The sequence below is a fragment of the Anoplophora glabripennis genome, unplaced genomic scaffold, assembly GCF_000390285.2.
Source record: "Anoplophora glabripennis isolate ALB-LARVAE unplaced genomic scaffold, Agla_2.0 scaffold69, whole genome shotgun sequence".
Classification (NCBI taxonomy): Eukaryota; Metazoa; Arthropoda; class Insecta; order Coleoptera; family Cerambycidae; genus Anoplophora; species Anoplophora glabripennis.
Genome location: NW_019416383.1, coordinates 782,738 through 800,235, shown reverse-complemented (window position 1 = coordinate 800,235; position 17,498 = coordinate 782,738). Strand labels below are relative to the sequence as shown.

The 17,498-nt window shown below is 32.2% G+C and overlaps 1 protein-coding gene across 1 annotated transcript in view; it reads left to right on the top strand.

Annotated features, from left to right (window-relative positions):
* LOC108917037 (zinc finger protein 570-like) overlaps positions 1 to 17,498 on the top strand; it is an 89,271-nt gene that overhangs the window by 46,176 nt on the left and 25,597 nt on the right. The window contains exon 2 of the mRNA XM_023454362.1: positions 12,554 to 12,695. Within this exon, the coding sequence (XP_023310130.1) occupies positions 12,561 to 12,695 (135 nt within the window). The 5' untranslated portion in view covers positions 12,554 to 12,560. The remainder of the gene's footprint in view (positions 1 to 12,553; positions 12,696 to 17,498) is intronic.

The window sequence follows — 17,498 nt, the reverse complement described above, 5'->3', positions numbered from 1 at the left end:
ATACAGGGTGTCCCGAAATTCATGCAACAAAATTTGGTCACAGATTCTTAGGACAAATTTAAGGGACCCGTATTTTTTATTTTTGCCAAGTGGCCCCCTCTTCCGGAGTTACAGCCGCCTGAAGTCCGCCCCTAAGAATAATCTTTTTTTATATCTCAGAACCCTGTTGTACGAGAATCACTAAATTTGGTGCACAGGGGTTTGACGACATGTGGAATCTGATGGTGCAACGTTTTTTGGCGGGGAACCCCCTTAAGACAATTTTTCGTGGGCCCCCTTGTCTTTGGGGCCAAAAAAATTTGGTCGCATATTTAAATTTCTTAAAAATTATTATCAGTCCACTAGAAAGCTATTAAATTTATAAACTTTTTGTCTCTTTATACTTTTTTCGTAAAACGCAATGTTTTCGAGAAAAATGTCAAAATGTGATCGAATACAAATCGTTATTCCCTATTTTCCTCAAAAACATTGCGTTTTACGAAACAAATATCAAGTGACAAAAAAGTTTCTAAATTCAATGGCTTTCTAGCTAACTAATAATTAAAAAAATCAAATTTGCGACCAAATTTTTCTGGTTCCAAAGATAAGAGGGCCCACGAAAAAGTGTCTTTAGGGGGTTTCTCGCCAAAAAGCGTAGCACTGTGAGATTCCACATGTCATAAAACCCATGTGTACGAAATTTAGTGATTCTCGTACAACATGGTTGTGAGATATAAAAAAGACTTCTTAGGGGCAGATTTCAGGGGGCTGTAACTCCGAAAGTGGGGGCCAGTTGGCAAAAAAAAATACGGGTCCCCTAAATTTGTCTTGAGAATCTATGACCAAATTTTGTTGAATGAATTTTGGGACACCCTGTATATTGCGAGAATCGCAAAATTTAAATATAGGGGACGGGAAAATGGAAACGGTTTCTATTTTTTACGATTATCGAAATAATTTTGACAAACTGCGCATGTGCATTCCGTCCATTTCCGTTCGCAAGTAATTAAAATACTTATTAGTATCATGTAATCTCATTTCCATTACCAAATTATGATAAGCGCCTTGAGGCTTGTTTTTTGCAAGTAATTTTCAATTCTTTTCTCATTACTTTTCACTTTTCTGGCTAAATTCTGTTTTCAAAATAAATATACAAAAAACAGTTGGTGATCTGCACAGTGAAAATACATTGCTGAAGCTTCTTAAAACGGATAACATTTATGTAAAGTACATTTTTTCTTATATTCTTCGCTTTTCTACATTTATAAAATGAAAAGTGAAAATAAGTTGGAAAGTACTTTAAAAAAATAAGCCTTTGGTCTTTCTTTTTTTAAAATAATGCTCTCACGGCACAAGATCTTTTCTAACTGCTTTTTGTTTTCCTTATAATATACCAAGCTATTAAATCTAACCTAAATCTACGCTATTGACAATAAATAACATAATCACTGTTATTTACCACATTCATCGTAGCAGAATGTTTATTTATGAACGTCTTGGACTTGTCTGATGTCCTGCGTAATCATTAATCACAAAAATATTTTGTGAGCTTAGGTTATGTTGTTTAATTTTGTTTACTGTGGCCAGTGGCATGGCATGGCAAGGCAAGTAACACAAGAAATTTAAAAGTAACTAGTTTTCGCGTATGCGCATGAACAAATGTTAAATTTTTGTCGCATAAATCGTAAAATCGTTAATCGCAACTCGCAACTCGCAAATGCTGCATGAACTTACTTTTCTCTATTAGACGTCTTCTAACAGTTACTTGAAATCATTTATTACCTTACATAAACAATTATTATTATGCAAATAAAGTTCAACTCTACCTGTTTATAAATTATACTAAACTAGGTTTTTATGAATGTGATGAGTGATGAATTTACTTAAAAAAAAATCGAGAAAAAAATTAATTAACGTCACAATGTGATTAATAGTTTGTACCATCGTAGTTGTACGAATAGTATTGAAAAGGAGTTGAATGGTAAACATGTTTACTCTTAATTGTATTTGAACAACTGAATTTTATAAACTTAAATACAAATTGATATAATTATATGTTATAATACTTACTAGGCATCTTTTTTTACAGTAGTCCATATTCGTCTGTTAAAATAAAACTTTTTAGATTCATATATCACAAACAATGTACTATTTTTAATTCATTGCTGGACGGGTTATGTAGCTCGCAGAGTAGTGGTTTCCCACAAGATCATTAGTTAAAAAAAATGATGTTTATTTACAAGGATAAATCAAAAGTTATAGTTTATGTTGCTCAAAATAGGTACCTACAATAACATTATATAAAGCAATTGGTTTTCCCGCTAATTATTCTGTTAAATCCACATTAATATTTATTAAACATCTACAACAGTTTTATCACGAACCCGACGTTAATACCACATGTAAATTACCCGGCAAGTAATTCAAGTCCTATTTTTGTTAATGTAAATTATATGCTTTCATATCCATCACCTACTTGCATGATTAAATGAACCTTTTTTTATCTCTATACCAGGGGTCGGCAAGTAATTTTAGGTGGGGTCCGGATACTTCTGAAAATTTTTAACGCGGTCCAGAAAAAAAATTCATATTTCTTATTTTTTATTTTAATTTGGACTCAAAATTTAATCTGCTTACTAATTAAGAACTTAAAATAGTCTCACAATTGTAAAATACTAGAAAAAATGATAAGATTGGCACTAAAACGTAAAAAACATTTTTAAATAATTTATTTGAGTAATTTATACTTTCAAAGAATTTTTGGCGGTCCAGTATTTTACCTTCCGCGGTCCGGACCTGGACCGCGGTCCGCCAGTTGCCGACCCTTGCTCTATACCTTCGTTCATGATATATGTACGAGGTCTGTTCAGAAAATAACCGTACTTTTTGAATTACGCGCTAATTGAGACATTTAGTGATTTAGATGCGGTTGGCAGCATTGCGTTGCGCATAACCTCCTCCGAATCACATGTTTTTGGACTGCTGAAGCAGAATTGTGTTTTAATGTAATCTTGATCTTATTCTTTTAATTTTATCGAAATTTAATTACAAACTTCAAATAACAATACTAGTATTTTTTTTAAATATTTACCTTATTTTCAAACTTTTCAAAAAAACATCTGACGTAAAAATATTGTTTAGTACTATTGTACTGAATCATTCATGCAATTTATTAGTCAGCAGGAGTACAGAAAGCCTACTGGTGCTGGCATTAGTTTCGGTAATACTACGTTTTGTATTCAATATTTTATACTGCTACCAGTGCTACCTTCTAATAAGGTAGCAGTCTATCTACAGTATAGGGTATCTGGAAACTATAATCAGAAATTTTACTTATTAAAACAACTGTATAAATTCTTACCACATTTTTGTGAAAGACGATATTAACGGAGTTGTTAGCTATTTTTTATATTTATTCAAACAAATCAGTTAGAAGGAGATACAAGTGTGTCATGGATACGTTACATTTAAAAGTAAATTGCCCTGCACAGAATATCCTCCCAATTATATTTTTAAATTGTTAAGAGAATGTTATTGATGTTTTGCTTTCTCTGACATCAAATTCTTACTAATTTCGGATACTCTTTATAGCCTGGGACCATATTTACTGTTACGAACTATATTTAGAAAGGCTATTTTCCGGAAAAAGTTGTTCAAATCGTACTAATGGATATATCGAAATTTGCAATAAATCAATATGAATTTGCCAATATTAATATTTATATTCATTAAAATATTATTTTTCTGATCCTCAGCCCAAATTTGTAATCCTTCCTGTTTTGTAAAAGGTTTTATTTTCTTTATTATATTTAATTCGTTTCTAAATCACAAAAAATAAAGTGAATGCAAATGCAGTTTAACGTAAATTACTTTTATTTGCAGAAAATACATAAAAAATAGAAGTCTTATTATTATTTTGCGGGAAACAATGAATTAACCAACAGTATGTAAGTAAACAAACAGCTAGTCAATAATAATTACCTAAAATAAAAATTAAAAATCATATACTCGTATATAAATTATTATTCATTGAAAAATATGTACCTGAGACATATTGAAATCATTACATGATATGATACAATATTTCAAATAAATAACTTGTATTTTCCTTGTTCTAATTATCTTTGATAAAGGCCAGCGTGAAAAATTTTTTGAATTTGTTTGATTTAGCATAATAAAAACTAATAATAAAAAATGTACAGTCTATTACAAATTCGCTTCTCACTACAGGGATCTGGGAAACGGTAAGAGCTACGAAGTAGCTTAAATGGGGGCAAAGTTGCGTAATCAGGGGACCAACATTATGCCTCTAAAAAATCATGGCTAACATGATTAGTTTTCGAAATATTTGAAAAAAAAACGAAATTTTAGAATCCGTTTTTGTTTCATTTCAGCCTTGTTTGAGGTGATTGAAAAAAGAATAACACTATCTCTTGGCTACTTTTTGCCCTCTATCGAATGGCATAATCAATTTTTGTATGTAACGTTTCGTCTCTTAATTTTTTTTAATTTTTTTAAATACGACCCTGGAATTTTTTTTACGTTTTTTGCAAGCCTTCATGACCCCCAATACTGTACTGCCTCAGCCCTGAAATTAAACAAAAACGGATTTCCAAAATTTCGTTTTTTTTTTTCAAATATCTCGAAAATTAATCATGTTAGCCTTGATTTTTTAGAGGCATAATGTTGGTCCCCTGATTACGCAACTTTGTCTAAGCTACTTCGTACCTCTTACCGTCTCCGAGATCCCTATAATGAGAAGCGAATTTGTAACAGCCTGTATATTTAAAAAAAAAAATGAGTATATACGTATAAACCTTTTTTTTTCAAAACCTTTTCAAAGTATCACCTAATTTCCATAACATGTTTGTTTTGATCCAAACTGTCACCTGTTAAAACGTTGTTAGTTAATCCTCTTAGTATATTATATATTTCTTATAAAGAAACTTAAATAGCACAGAATTGGAACGTGTCGGATTACATACGGCTACTGTACGGCTGTTTTATAACATGTGCCAAATTAGTAAATTCAACGAGTTAGTAGAAAGTAAGCTAATTATAATTATATAAAACCAGCGAGTTTAAAAATAATAAGAATTAGAAGCGGGACTGCTGTTTGTTACCTAATGAGCAAAACAAAATATACTCCATCAGGACTAATAGAACTTTTATTGCCTTTCATCTATTTTTATTGCTGGCTACAACTATCAGGTAATTTATTACTGCATACCTATTATACTAGATGTGTATTTAGATTAAAACAGGTATGTACATCTCAATTTTAACGAGTACTGAATTGCCTATGCAATAAAATAAATATGTTATTATATAATCATTAATAAATAAACTGAGCCGTTATCTGTTGCTTAGATTTCCATACATTTGCGTTAAGTCGGTCATATCGAACAAATTAATATTTTTTTATGTCAATTTTGTTTACGGATATGTATATATAGTCCTACCTAATTCAGTTGAATATGCAAAAAAACGTCTGGTAATAAAATTTAATTAGTTTCATAGGCGTCCCTAAAAAAATTTTTTGCTAAAGGTAAAAAATTATAATAATTTGTATATAATGTGTAGAAAATTTCTATTATATGTTCATTTGGCCAACAACATATTTTAATTTTGTATGTCCTCAAACAATTTTATTATATTAGTGGAAAATTTTGTTTTGTTCCGTTTCAAAAGGTCTCCAAAATGCCATGTTGTGATAATATTAGTAAAAAAAATATCCTTCTTATTTCTCCCTTTCACAATTGTAATATGAATGATTGATAGAAGGTGCCTATAATAAATTAAAATTGCCTGATTCACAACAAATTTCGCACTGCAGCACTGCACTGCTGGGCAATTTATGATCCACTTGTCGCCTGCTGTGATTTATTGCCAGAAGCCCAATACAGTTGTGTTACATTTCGTTCGCCCACGCTCGCATTCTTCAACTGGTCGTATACATTTCTACCACCTGCACGTTCACTTCGACCAAACCTATATATGGGTACGGCTAAATAAATATGGGAACAAGTTTTTCAAATATTTCAATGCCGATTTACTGCTTAGCGACCGAGCCTGGTACATACCTTGAAATTATAGGTTCTTCGATTGATTCGGAAAAACTATAACAGTGTAATGAAAAAGATTGACGGTTGGTTACTGAAGTGATGATGAAGTTTTTTCCGTTTTATGTAACTTTTAATGAGTACCTGCCTATTTGATAATAATGATAAATAAAAGTAATTATCACATTCACTAACATCTTTGATTAGCCTGCAACGGTTATTTCTTCTTTTGTACCGGGATGAATTTTTAAATTTCTAGGTCACCCAAAGTAGATACTATACGGAATTTGGTCTAATAAATAAATTTATTTTAAAAAGAAATACTGGTATTTAACTAATGTTGTGGGAAATAACTGCTCTGTAAATTAGAGCCGATCAGCAATAAATTACACCCGCAATATTTAGTAAACAACCAAGACCATTCGTCAGTTAAAACCACCAGGCATATACCGGTTTCAAACCTAATAGCATCAGCATCAGATTAATCATTTTCCACAGTCTGATCATCACTGTTTTTCGTTTCTTTTTGTGCAACACTGATCTGGCTTTCATGGTATCTGAAGATTAGAAGGTCTCCCACTTTCACCGTAGCAGTGACCGTTCAAAATGTGAAACGTTTGTATGTTATCTACATTTTACTCATGCTAGAAAAAACTAATACTTTTTCTTATAATCAAATCTACATTTCATTTTCGATTATAATATGTTGCAGGACTATTTAATTCATGAATTATTATAATTGTTCGAAATAGTTCATCATTAGGTCTGTCAGAGAGAGCCGCAATTCAATGGCGTGCCAAACGGGTCAACCGAGCCGCTGCCTTAGAATGCTTTTCGCGTCACGTCACGTCAGTATACTGTTGCCTTAGGGTGAGTTTTGAATACATTATAAATTGTACTAATTTATTGCTTATTTTTTATGTAATTTATTTTATTACGCTTAACATGATGCGTACGTCTATGTCCCGCGACTCAGTTCTGACAACCCTATTCGTCACTATATGGAATGGACTACATACATGTTTTTATTTAAAAAAATACATGGATGAGAAAGTTTTATATGTGTAAATTATTAACTAACGACTACATGAAATGAAATTAATATTTTAAATAAAAAGCGTAATTTTTTCATTCAACGCCATGACATTAATGATAAGCTTTTATAAAAATTTAAGACTACTTATTCTACAATAGTTTCAAAAAATTATGCGGTGTTGCCAGATTTATAAAAAATATTAAAATATTGATTTTGAACGCCAAAAAATGCTCTATTTGCTCAGCTTAAAATTCAATATGGCACCCATAAGAATAAAGAAAGTTGATGGTGGTTTCTCACAACCGAAACGTCGCAATGAAAACCTAAATATACTATGAAATTCCTCGAAAAAACTTGCTTTGAAAAAATGTTTTCAGATTTAAAAAATTCCTCTAAATAAAAAAGATAGACGATTTTCGAAAACGCCACATTTACTTTTTTTCAAAATAAAACTCAAAAACCTGAAGAGCTAAGATTGGCCTGCAAGCGCTATTAAGTTATTAACAGTCTAAAACTATGTAAGTTCTCTTTAGAGTATATCAACTGACAATACAATCAAAGTAAGGAAAAAAAGGCAAATGTTTACCTTGTAATTTTGCACGCCTTTGAATACAGATACAGAAAATCGCGTACTGTATTATAAAAATAATCAAACCCCGTAGATGTTTTTAGCAAACTATTACCACATACATTAATCACAATTATTGAGTATCTTTACAAATTTGCTCGACGAAATAGGAAAAGTACATTTTCTGATGTTTACATGTTCTCCGTGATCTTTCAATGCGAAAAATTAAAGGAAATTGCTCCGTTACGCTTCGTCATTTCCTGCAGGGATCTGCTTGTTCTATTATTGTCTTACTAAAAGTGCAATTTCTTATCTGTAAAACGCCAGTCTTAAACAGATTATAATTCTTGTTAATCCTTAAGAAAACGTTTGTACATTTGCTAACTCATCATCCAAGAATGCCGTACCTGTTTTATGTGAAAAAAAACATCAAAATAGTATATAGTATATATGAAGGTTATTAAGTTTCGTATTGATGTTGTTGATCTGACTTGTGAAATATATCCTATGGATATCCGCGCATGGAATGTAAAACAGGTAAAATGTTCTTATTCTATGAAGAAAAATGCCACTCTTTTTTTTAAATATGCTTGTGTTCAAATGTACGAATGAATATATGTATAGTTTTAAGTCAATATATACGCTTGACTAGTGATTACAAAAATATGGAGCCAAATGATATCCTTAAAACACTATTCGTTAAGAAAATATAACCCTTTTTTAATATTTGGTATGTTAAGGGTGCCCTTAGAATAACTATAAGTGCCACTAACAAAAAATGTTTGAGATGAGATTTGGCATTTTACAAAATGATTTTGTTTTGTAATATTGCAAATATTTTATTAAAAAAACTTACTTTGAACTAGGAAAGCACAAGCTATGATATACAGGGTGTATCAGGGCTGAAAAAATTTCAAAAGTGTAGTTTTTTTGATAGATAACGTTCACCAAGTTTGGTTTCTTTATCTTGATATACATGGAAGATAAAAAAAGAAAACTTTCTTTTTAATTTTGGAGGCGCGTAACAGGAGTTTTTTCAAAAAATTTTATACCAATAGTCCCTATTAATTTTCATCGGAGAATCGTTCCTTAAATTTTTTCGGTGTTATTTAGATACACCCTGTATATGTGTTTGATTTAAAATTCCATCTCGGTAATTTTATCACCCACAAGGGCTACGACGTTATCGAAATTATTTTTCCTAATTTCACACATATTTTAAATTTTTTAATTACATCATATAAGAATTCTCATTTTTCTCAACATCTTTTATTAAAATTGTTTTTGGATATTTCTTCCCTTTCAAAATATAAAGATAAAAATTATATATACAAAGAAAAACAGTGCTGCGATCAAGTCTGTTGCTGATTTTATCAGCATTACCGTGGAAAGTGAGATACTTTTATTGTTTATTCAACATCAATCATTTGTTTTTATAAATTTCTACTGCTAATTTCGTATCTTTTCGAACACCAAAAAAAAAACAATATACTTACTTTTTCCTTGAGTTTCAATTTTTTAAATAAATATAGTAAATTTGCACAAAAATAATTAAAACATTTCAGTAATGAATATAAATATTGAAAGTATTTCACGGTAATACTGACAAAATCAGTCTTACATCGTTTCAAAGGGAACAGAATCGAAAATTATTTGAAATAAAAGTGGTTGAGGATTTTCATATGATGTAAAAAAATATTTATGAAATTGGAAAAAATTATTTTTATTACGTCACAGGCTTTTAGCGCGGTAAATCGCTTGCAGTTTCCTATTTGATCTTTTCGTTTTCCTGTAATGGCGGCCAACCACCAGTTTTGCATCACCCTGTAAATATACCAAAATTAAAGACAATTGGACTTCTACGTCTTCGAATATTTGAAAACAAGCAGAATCTTTTAACAACATTTACTTTTTTCTTCAACCCCTCGTTTCAACTCAATTTGTGGACACATTTTTTTTAAACGAGCGTAAAACTCAAAATCGTATATGCGAGAATTCTCTGCCTTAACAAACTTGAAACAAATTATTCTGTGAGGTCAATGACGATAGCAATAACATATTTGAAAGTACTTAGAGCTGTGCTTAATAATAATTATTTTGGGAATGATAAAATTTGATGATTTTTTTTAGCAAATACGACTTTGATTAATAAGATAGCAGAACATTTCCAATTGTATTATTTTAAAATTATGATTGATTAATTGGTTTAAAAAATAATTGGTGTTTTAGAGCGGTTCTACTTTTTTATCTACTTTTTTATTCCCCCTTCGACGGTGTACTTATTCCTTTCTATAATTTAATTTTTCTTTCCTAGACGTGCAGAAACTATCACTTTGTAAATATCGGGACTAATGATTATAAATCGTTCTTCTTCTTTTAATTTAACTACATAGTTATTTTGACCATACTTTCCAACACGCGATAAGAAAAAGTATGCGGTCGAGGACAGACACGAGAAATGAATTATTACAGAAGTACAGTTACTGAAAATAGCAAAAAAATGAACGCACGTTTGTCTTCAGTCTCATAGAAAAAGTGCTACAAACAAGCTGATGTCGTTTTAAAAGTTATTTGCTTTTTTCGTAGACACTTAATACAAATTTAAACCAAAGAGTCGCATGAAAATATTATTATTTTATTTAATATTTTATTACTATCAGTCGATGCAATTTTTTCTGTAATCCAATTAATATATCAAATAGAATGATATTCTTCTGCTAATAACTTGATAACTAAATACCTACCTTATTGATGTAGCATCAAAACAAAATTTACGAATTATGAATCATAAATTACGCAAAAATTTCATTCCAATTTTTATGCACGTGTCGCGGATTTCACTAGATCGGTTGTTTATCTTCTACCATGGCCCCACGTTGAGCGCCATAACGAGGATTTTTCTGGGTCAGACTAGTTTGCAGTGGAGAGGAACTATCTCCATCCCCCATTAGCATAACGAGAGGGTTGAAACCCTCATAATGGGTATACCTAGCGTTTCCTCTTTAACGATCGCCTCAAGGGATGTCAGGGGAAGACGCGGAGGTGATCGCTCTTCCTCCATTGTGAGTTTTAGTTTAGCTTCGGGTTGGTGTTCTACGCTCTGATTTGTTGGTTGGGTGAAATTTTCAAAACATCGGTGAATTTCCATGTCTTTTCGTGGTTGGAGGTACGCAGCGTTCGGTCGCGCGCTTGTCCGCATCGTCGTGGATGCTTCTGTGACGTCTGCGGAGCCTCGTAAGAAATCTTGGAAAAATCGTCGAAAACTAGAGTTGCCCTGCATTTACGACAATATCGTTCATACAAAACAGTCATGTTTTTTAGTTCATTTGTTTATGTTTTGCGTTGCAGGTCACAACCATACAACATGAGTTTTGTGAAACATGGTCGTATTTCTCTAGTTCTAGTACAAGTGTAGGCATTTATGTATTTAAAAGTGATAATTAGACTTTCTCATAGTTGTATACTTAGTTGGTTATTGTATTGTTACTATTTAGGTTTCTGCCGTTTTCGAAGAAATGACCTTTTACGTAATATCCAATTTTTGAAAGTGTCAGAGACTAATAGATTGTACAGGGTGTCCAAGATGGAGTTGATAAGAGGGAAATTTTTTTATTTCTCATTTTTGGAGAAAAGTTATTCTCGTTAAAGACATTTGCTTCTGTTCAAGTGCACCAAAACGTAGTATGTAATATAAAATATATAAAGGGTGTATCCTATAAGAAATATGATTGTTGATTTTATCATTAGGACTCAATATACAGGGTTATTCAGAACTTATCAAAAAAAAAATTAATGTACAGGGGACAAATCGTATTTGTAAAAACAAAATCCAAAACGGCAAAATGATTTAAAAATACACTTCTGCACGGCACTGGAAACTAGTCCACTGTAAAACCTGACCTTGCGCAGTGCAAAGCATGCGTTCGGCGATTGGCACGGCGGCAAAGTTTAATAAAAAATGAAAGGACAAAAAATTGAAAGAATTTCTTTTCAAATTCAACTCTTTTTGCTGCTATTATTATTAATAAAATTAATTTGTTATTGTTATTATCTATTAATTAATAAAATGAATTTGTTGTTTTAATTAATAAAATAATTTGAAATACCTGATGTTACAACAACTGTTTTGTCCATCGACGTGTAAAAACATTTGGGCCCATCTTACCCAGTTTCTACGAGCTAACACAAATGTTGTCTTGCTTCGCTATAAATTAAAAAATATCCATCAACTTCGAGTTGTAAGCCAGTTTTGACACTTGAAAAACTAATGTAAACACTATCGCAATAACGTTAATATTAAAATCGGAATCTCCTAGGGCAACACGAATGACGCTAGAGCCCAGTAAGGATTAAAAATATTACAAAATGTCTTCTCTTCTTCTGGGTAGCAATAACTTGCAATAAAGTAATTTTTATTTTTTTTTCTCCAAAAAGGAAGCAAGATACGAAAAAAATTCAAGAGACAAAAGGTTGTATATTTAGTTAATTAATGCGAAAAAAATTATAAAAGTTTTAAAAAGTCAGTGACGCAAATTTTTTTTGTCGGAAATATTGGTTAAGGTGCCCCCCGGGACGCCACTGGACTAAATAAGTTTAATCTAGTTACGGCTAAATTAGCCCCTTTCTACCAAAGTAACACTGCCAAATTTCAACAAAATCGACTAAAGGATTATTAAGATTTTTACGAAAAAACGATTTTTTTTTTAAAAGTTTGATACCCTGTATCTTGAAAACGAAGCATTATCGGGTCTGTGTTTATATAAACTTTTCGTCTTAGATTCACTCAAATTATCATCCCTTGAAGTTTAGCCACGTACTTAATAACACCCTGTATTTCTTATATTTGCCGTATTTTACCTGCCCCAGTAGTAAGATCTATGCAAACGCTGTATTTTTTTTTTGTTTCAGAATCGAAATGGAATGCGTTCTAAGGGAAGGAGCTCTCCGTTTGTTGACAGCAGAATCTTCTTGTGATGTTATCCTCAGCTGCCAAGGGCACAGGCTGATGGCCCACAAACTCATATTGTCGATGGCTAGTCCAGTTTTTAGGGTAAGAACTTCAAATCAAATCGGAACTATGTAAATAGAAAGAAAATAACGGCGGGACAAAGTAGAATTAATTTGAGTTTACAATAAAAATAATTTAGTTCCAAAAGAGTAAGTAAGCCTAGAATTTTAAGTACCTACTAAATTTTGATCTCAATTTATGGACATTAGTAGCAGTTTGACTACAATTCCCAACAGCACAGTAGTAAGTACTTATTTAAATAAAATTCTGAAAAGTTGTCACATATCCTACTTTCTTCCATTAACAACTCAACTATCAATGTACCAGTTCTCACGGTGCCTGAATAAAAACACTTGATATTAAAAGACAGAACGTCTCATTTTACGTGCCAATATTCGTACATAATTTGAAACCAATTACAAATATCTGGAAAATGATAGGAAAAAGTAATCATATTAGTAGTAAGTACCTATCAATATTAGAAGCAGTTACTTGCTTAGAAGTGTCTTGCCTCATGTCACGAATTCGCATCTGGGATGAAACTAACTAGAATGTAACAGGATTAGCTTGTAGTTACTAACTTACGGGTGTTATATATACAGGGTGGTCCAGTTTCCGATGCGGAAACCTCAGGGACCGATAGAGATTCAAAAAATAATATGAGTTTGATATATAAACCCTATTCGAAAAATGCTTCGTTAAGGAAATACGGAGTGTTCAAGATTGGTTTAAAAAAATCAAATTTATTAATTATTGACAAACGGCTAAAGATATTTCAATTAAATTTTGTAGACGTTAACTACCATTGAAAGAGCATGTTTTGCAATGTAAAACATTATTTTTAGTTTTGCCAGTGGCGTCCGTACTAGCACGTTACTGGATATTTCTAAAGAAAAAATTGGTGTTTGCGTTTCTCTCTTAATTACTTTTTGATTTAAATCACCGCGCGTTCCGCGATTTAATTTCATGTTGTCCTTGTCCTCGAACCGAGGGTGGGGAAAAGATTCGATGAGAGGGGAGAAGAGTCGGCAGATATAAGTCGACATTCAACATTAAAAAAGTGTGTGTATGTGAAAAGCTCTGACCAAGACAATACGCAACTGAGATCTCAAATTTGAACTAATTGTATTTATGGTACATATGCTAGTGATATACAAAAATAATGCAAAGGGTGCTAGTTCCTGCTGCAAGCGAGTGAGCCGACATAGTGAAACCCTCAAAGGTAAGGACAACAAAATCGCCGCAAGACTTTTTTAGTACATTCTTTCAAACATCTTTTTTCCTAGTATAATCAATTGGTACGCCACTGCTTTCGCATAAAATAAAAATCAGTTTTGGATTCTTCATTCAATTTGGAAGAAAAGAGCTGTCTTTCAATTTTTCTGTACGACAGCATTTTCGAGTAAATAAATAAAAAACCCTTTTACATACAAAGTAAATTTAATTTCATTTTTTATGTTAATGAAACTGTAACAGGAAAAACAACAGATTTAATTAATGCTGGACAAAAACAACAACAAAATAAAATAAAAATGTAAGTTAAAGAAATTGCTCGAAATGTAGTCCACCCACCTCAATACATTTTCGACATCGTGTAACTAATAAATTTATTGCAGCAGCTACTTCATTTGGATTTCGCAGCATATCATTGCAGGTTTGTTGAATCCTTAAAACTAAATCATCTTTTGTTAACACTGGAGTAGCGTATATTTTGTCTTTTACATTTCCCCAAACGTAAAAGTCCAGTGGATTAAGATCCGGTGACCTGGGTGACCAGGCCATTGGTCCAATACCATTAACCATGTCATGATTCATGTCATTCCTCCCTAACCGGCTAATCCAACGTAGCGGATAATTAGTATATAGCCATTCTCTTACAGCTATTCCAAAATGCGGGGGCGCTCCATCCAGTTGTATCCAACTTTCATGCCTTAAGTTAACGGGTATATCCTCGACGTAATCCTGCAGGTTATTAGTAAGAAATTCAAGAAATACTTCTGAGTTTAACCTTGGGAGTAGAAAATGTGGACCACAAACATTATTATCAAAAACTCCCAACCAAACATTTTCGGAAAATTCATTTTGAAATGATCGTGGCCGAATTTCTCGAGGATTTTCGTGTGCCCAAACATGAATATTGTGGTAATTCGTTATTCCACGTCTACTGAATGAGGATTCATTCGTCCACAGAATTTTGTGGAAAAAGTCAGGATTTTCTTCCGTCGTGTTTAAAAGCCACTGGCAAAACCTCATTCGCTTGTCAGCATCCCCAGGGTGTAAATCCTGAACGGGCTGTAGGTGATATGCATGCCTGTGGTCATCACGTGATGTTCGTAATATTTGAGACTTGGATATTTGTAGTCGCTGAGCTGCCCTGCGAGAGTTGAGCCTCGGATTGTCATCAAAAGTGCGAAGAGTACGATTCCGATTGTTATTGCGACGGTTTCTGTTAGTTATGTTCATTGTTAACACGCAGGCCAAAGTTACGAAACTTTTGATGTGTTCCAATGAAGACACGAGCATCTGGAATTCTTCTATTTGGATAACGTCTTCGATATTCACGAACTGCCGCTTCCGCATTTCCATCACAAAATCCGTAACTAAAATGAATATCTGCGTATTCTTCGTTACTAAAAAGCATTTTTCAGGATAACACTAATAATAACTATAACAATAACAATAATTACAAATCAAATTACTAGAGAGCTAACTAAATGTGACAGTTACTAATTAATTTGACAGATAAATTTGTTATTTTGTGGTACTTATTCAATTGTTTTTCAAAAATCACAGAAAAATCGAAAGAGAGCTTTTCTTCCAAATTGAATAAATAATCTAAAACTGATATTTACTTTATGTAAAAGCAGTGGCATACCAATTTTTTCTTTAGGAATATCCAGTAACGTACCTAATACGGACGCCACTGGCAAAACTAAAAATAATGTTTTACATTGTAAAACATGCTCTTTCAATGGTAGTTAACGTCTACAAAATTTAATTGATTGAAATATCTTTAGCCGTTTGTCAATAATTAATAAATTTGATTTTTTTTTACCAATCTTGAACACCCTGTATTTCCGTAACGAAGGATTTTTCGAATATAGTTTATATATCAAACTCATATTATTTTTCGAATCTCTATCGGTCCCTGAAGTTTCCGCATCGGAAACTGGACCACCCTGTATAGTTATAGAAATATGTAAATAAACGTCAGTACATCGCGATCATGTAAGATCTAAAAAAAGCACCGCTCTAATTATAACAATTATACCTAATATTTTATTTGTCATTAAACTTGTCTTCAGTTTCTAATCCAGTTCTGTTTAGTTTCATTTCAAGACGGGTTTAAAGTTACAGTTAATTGCCTGTAAATTATAGAACTGGGTCAACGTGGACAAAGTAAAATTGTTTACATATTTATTAACGTCATCGGTGTAATTCTATGCCGGAAGACTGCTACGTTATCCGCGATGGATGTATTTATTACACGTTTTTAAAAAATATCGCGAATAAATAAAAAGGAAATATCCGCATAAACCAATTTTTCCACATTAAAATAGTTTACAAAGCGGTTATTGTAATTGCGATATGATAAATTGTGACAGTTATAACTCGAATTCCTTTTTTTTAGAGTTTTGCTATAACATTCATGCCTTCGGTTGATTTGTATTTATTCCCACTTGCATTTCTCACATCACTATATTATAACATATGGAATATCATTGAACACCAGATTTTGTCCGTTAAATGGACATAAATCTGTTAGTAATTACCTTTTTGATGGAAACTAAGGCGTAATTTGAAAGTGTCTTACTATTAGTGACAAGAATATTCGTGGGTTAACCACATTATCACCATCTGTTAGAAGATAAAGGAACTTCATTCAGGTGTATATTACAGTTCAATGATCAAGTTATATAATCACAGTTATAAAAAAATTTTGGTAAGATTTTCAAGAACTTTAAAATCTAATGATGGTTTACTGTTAGACATTAATTCCGAGCCTTCTTGATCAAGGTAACATTGTCAGAAAAAAACAGTTTTGTCGATAGGAATGTATACATGATGTTTAGTTTAAAAACTTAGAGAGAAATTCATTGGCACCCAGAAGTAGGGATGTTTTTGGTGTCGCTGATCATGAATCTGAACTCCAAAATACGCTATCACGCCAAATTTTGCAATAACCTTAAAAAAATGTCGAAAAATTTGATATATGGCCAATATTTTACGCATTATATCAATCTGGAAATACATTTACACCCAAAAGAGGCTAATACGCTCAATCCCGAACTCAAAAACCCTAAGTCCATAAACCCAGGTTTGTGGCGTTGTGTTGTCAGTATATTCCAAAATCGAAAAATAAGTCAAACTACTAAATTTCAACATGCAATTTCTCAAAACCGAAAAATGATATCGGGATAAATCCAAGTGCGTTTTGAAAAGTAAGCATAGTACTTTAAGACCCCATTAATGATTTCAGCAAAAAATTCACCTTTCCATGTAACATAACCTCAAAATGTCAAAAAATCGCGATTTTGGCACTTTTAGGTTAGGATATCTGGAAAACCAGAGCCAATTGAGATATGTGAACCTCGAATTCAGCGCATCAAAATCCTTTGAAACTGCAAAATATAATCAAAATTGTTAAAACTGATTGAGAACTTCTGGAACCGTGCTTTATATAAAAAAGGCGCGCCGTCCTCATTTTTGTCTCGTTCTTTGTAGTAATCAGAAAAGTTGCTAGTTCAATTGGTTGTCTTCAGTTATACTTTAGTTTTTATTATGGAATCGAGTACCATAATCCCAAGCGTGGATCTAGCCGAGCTTAGAGCCAGCGGTTCCAAA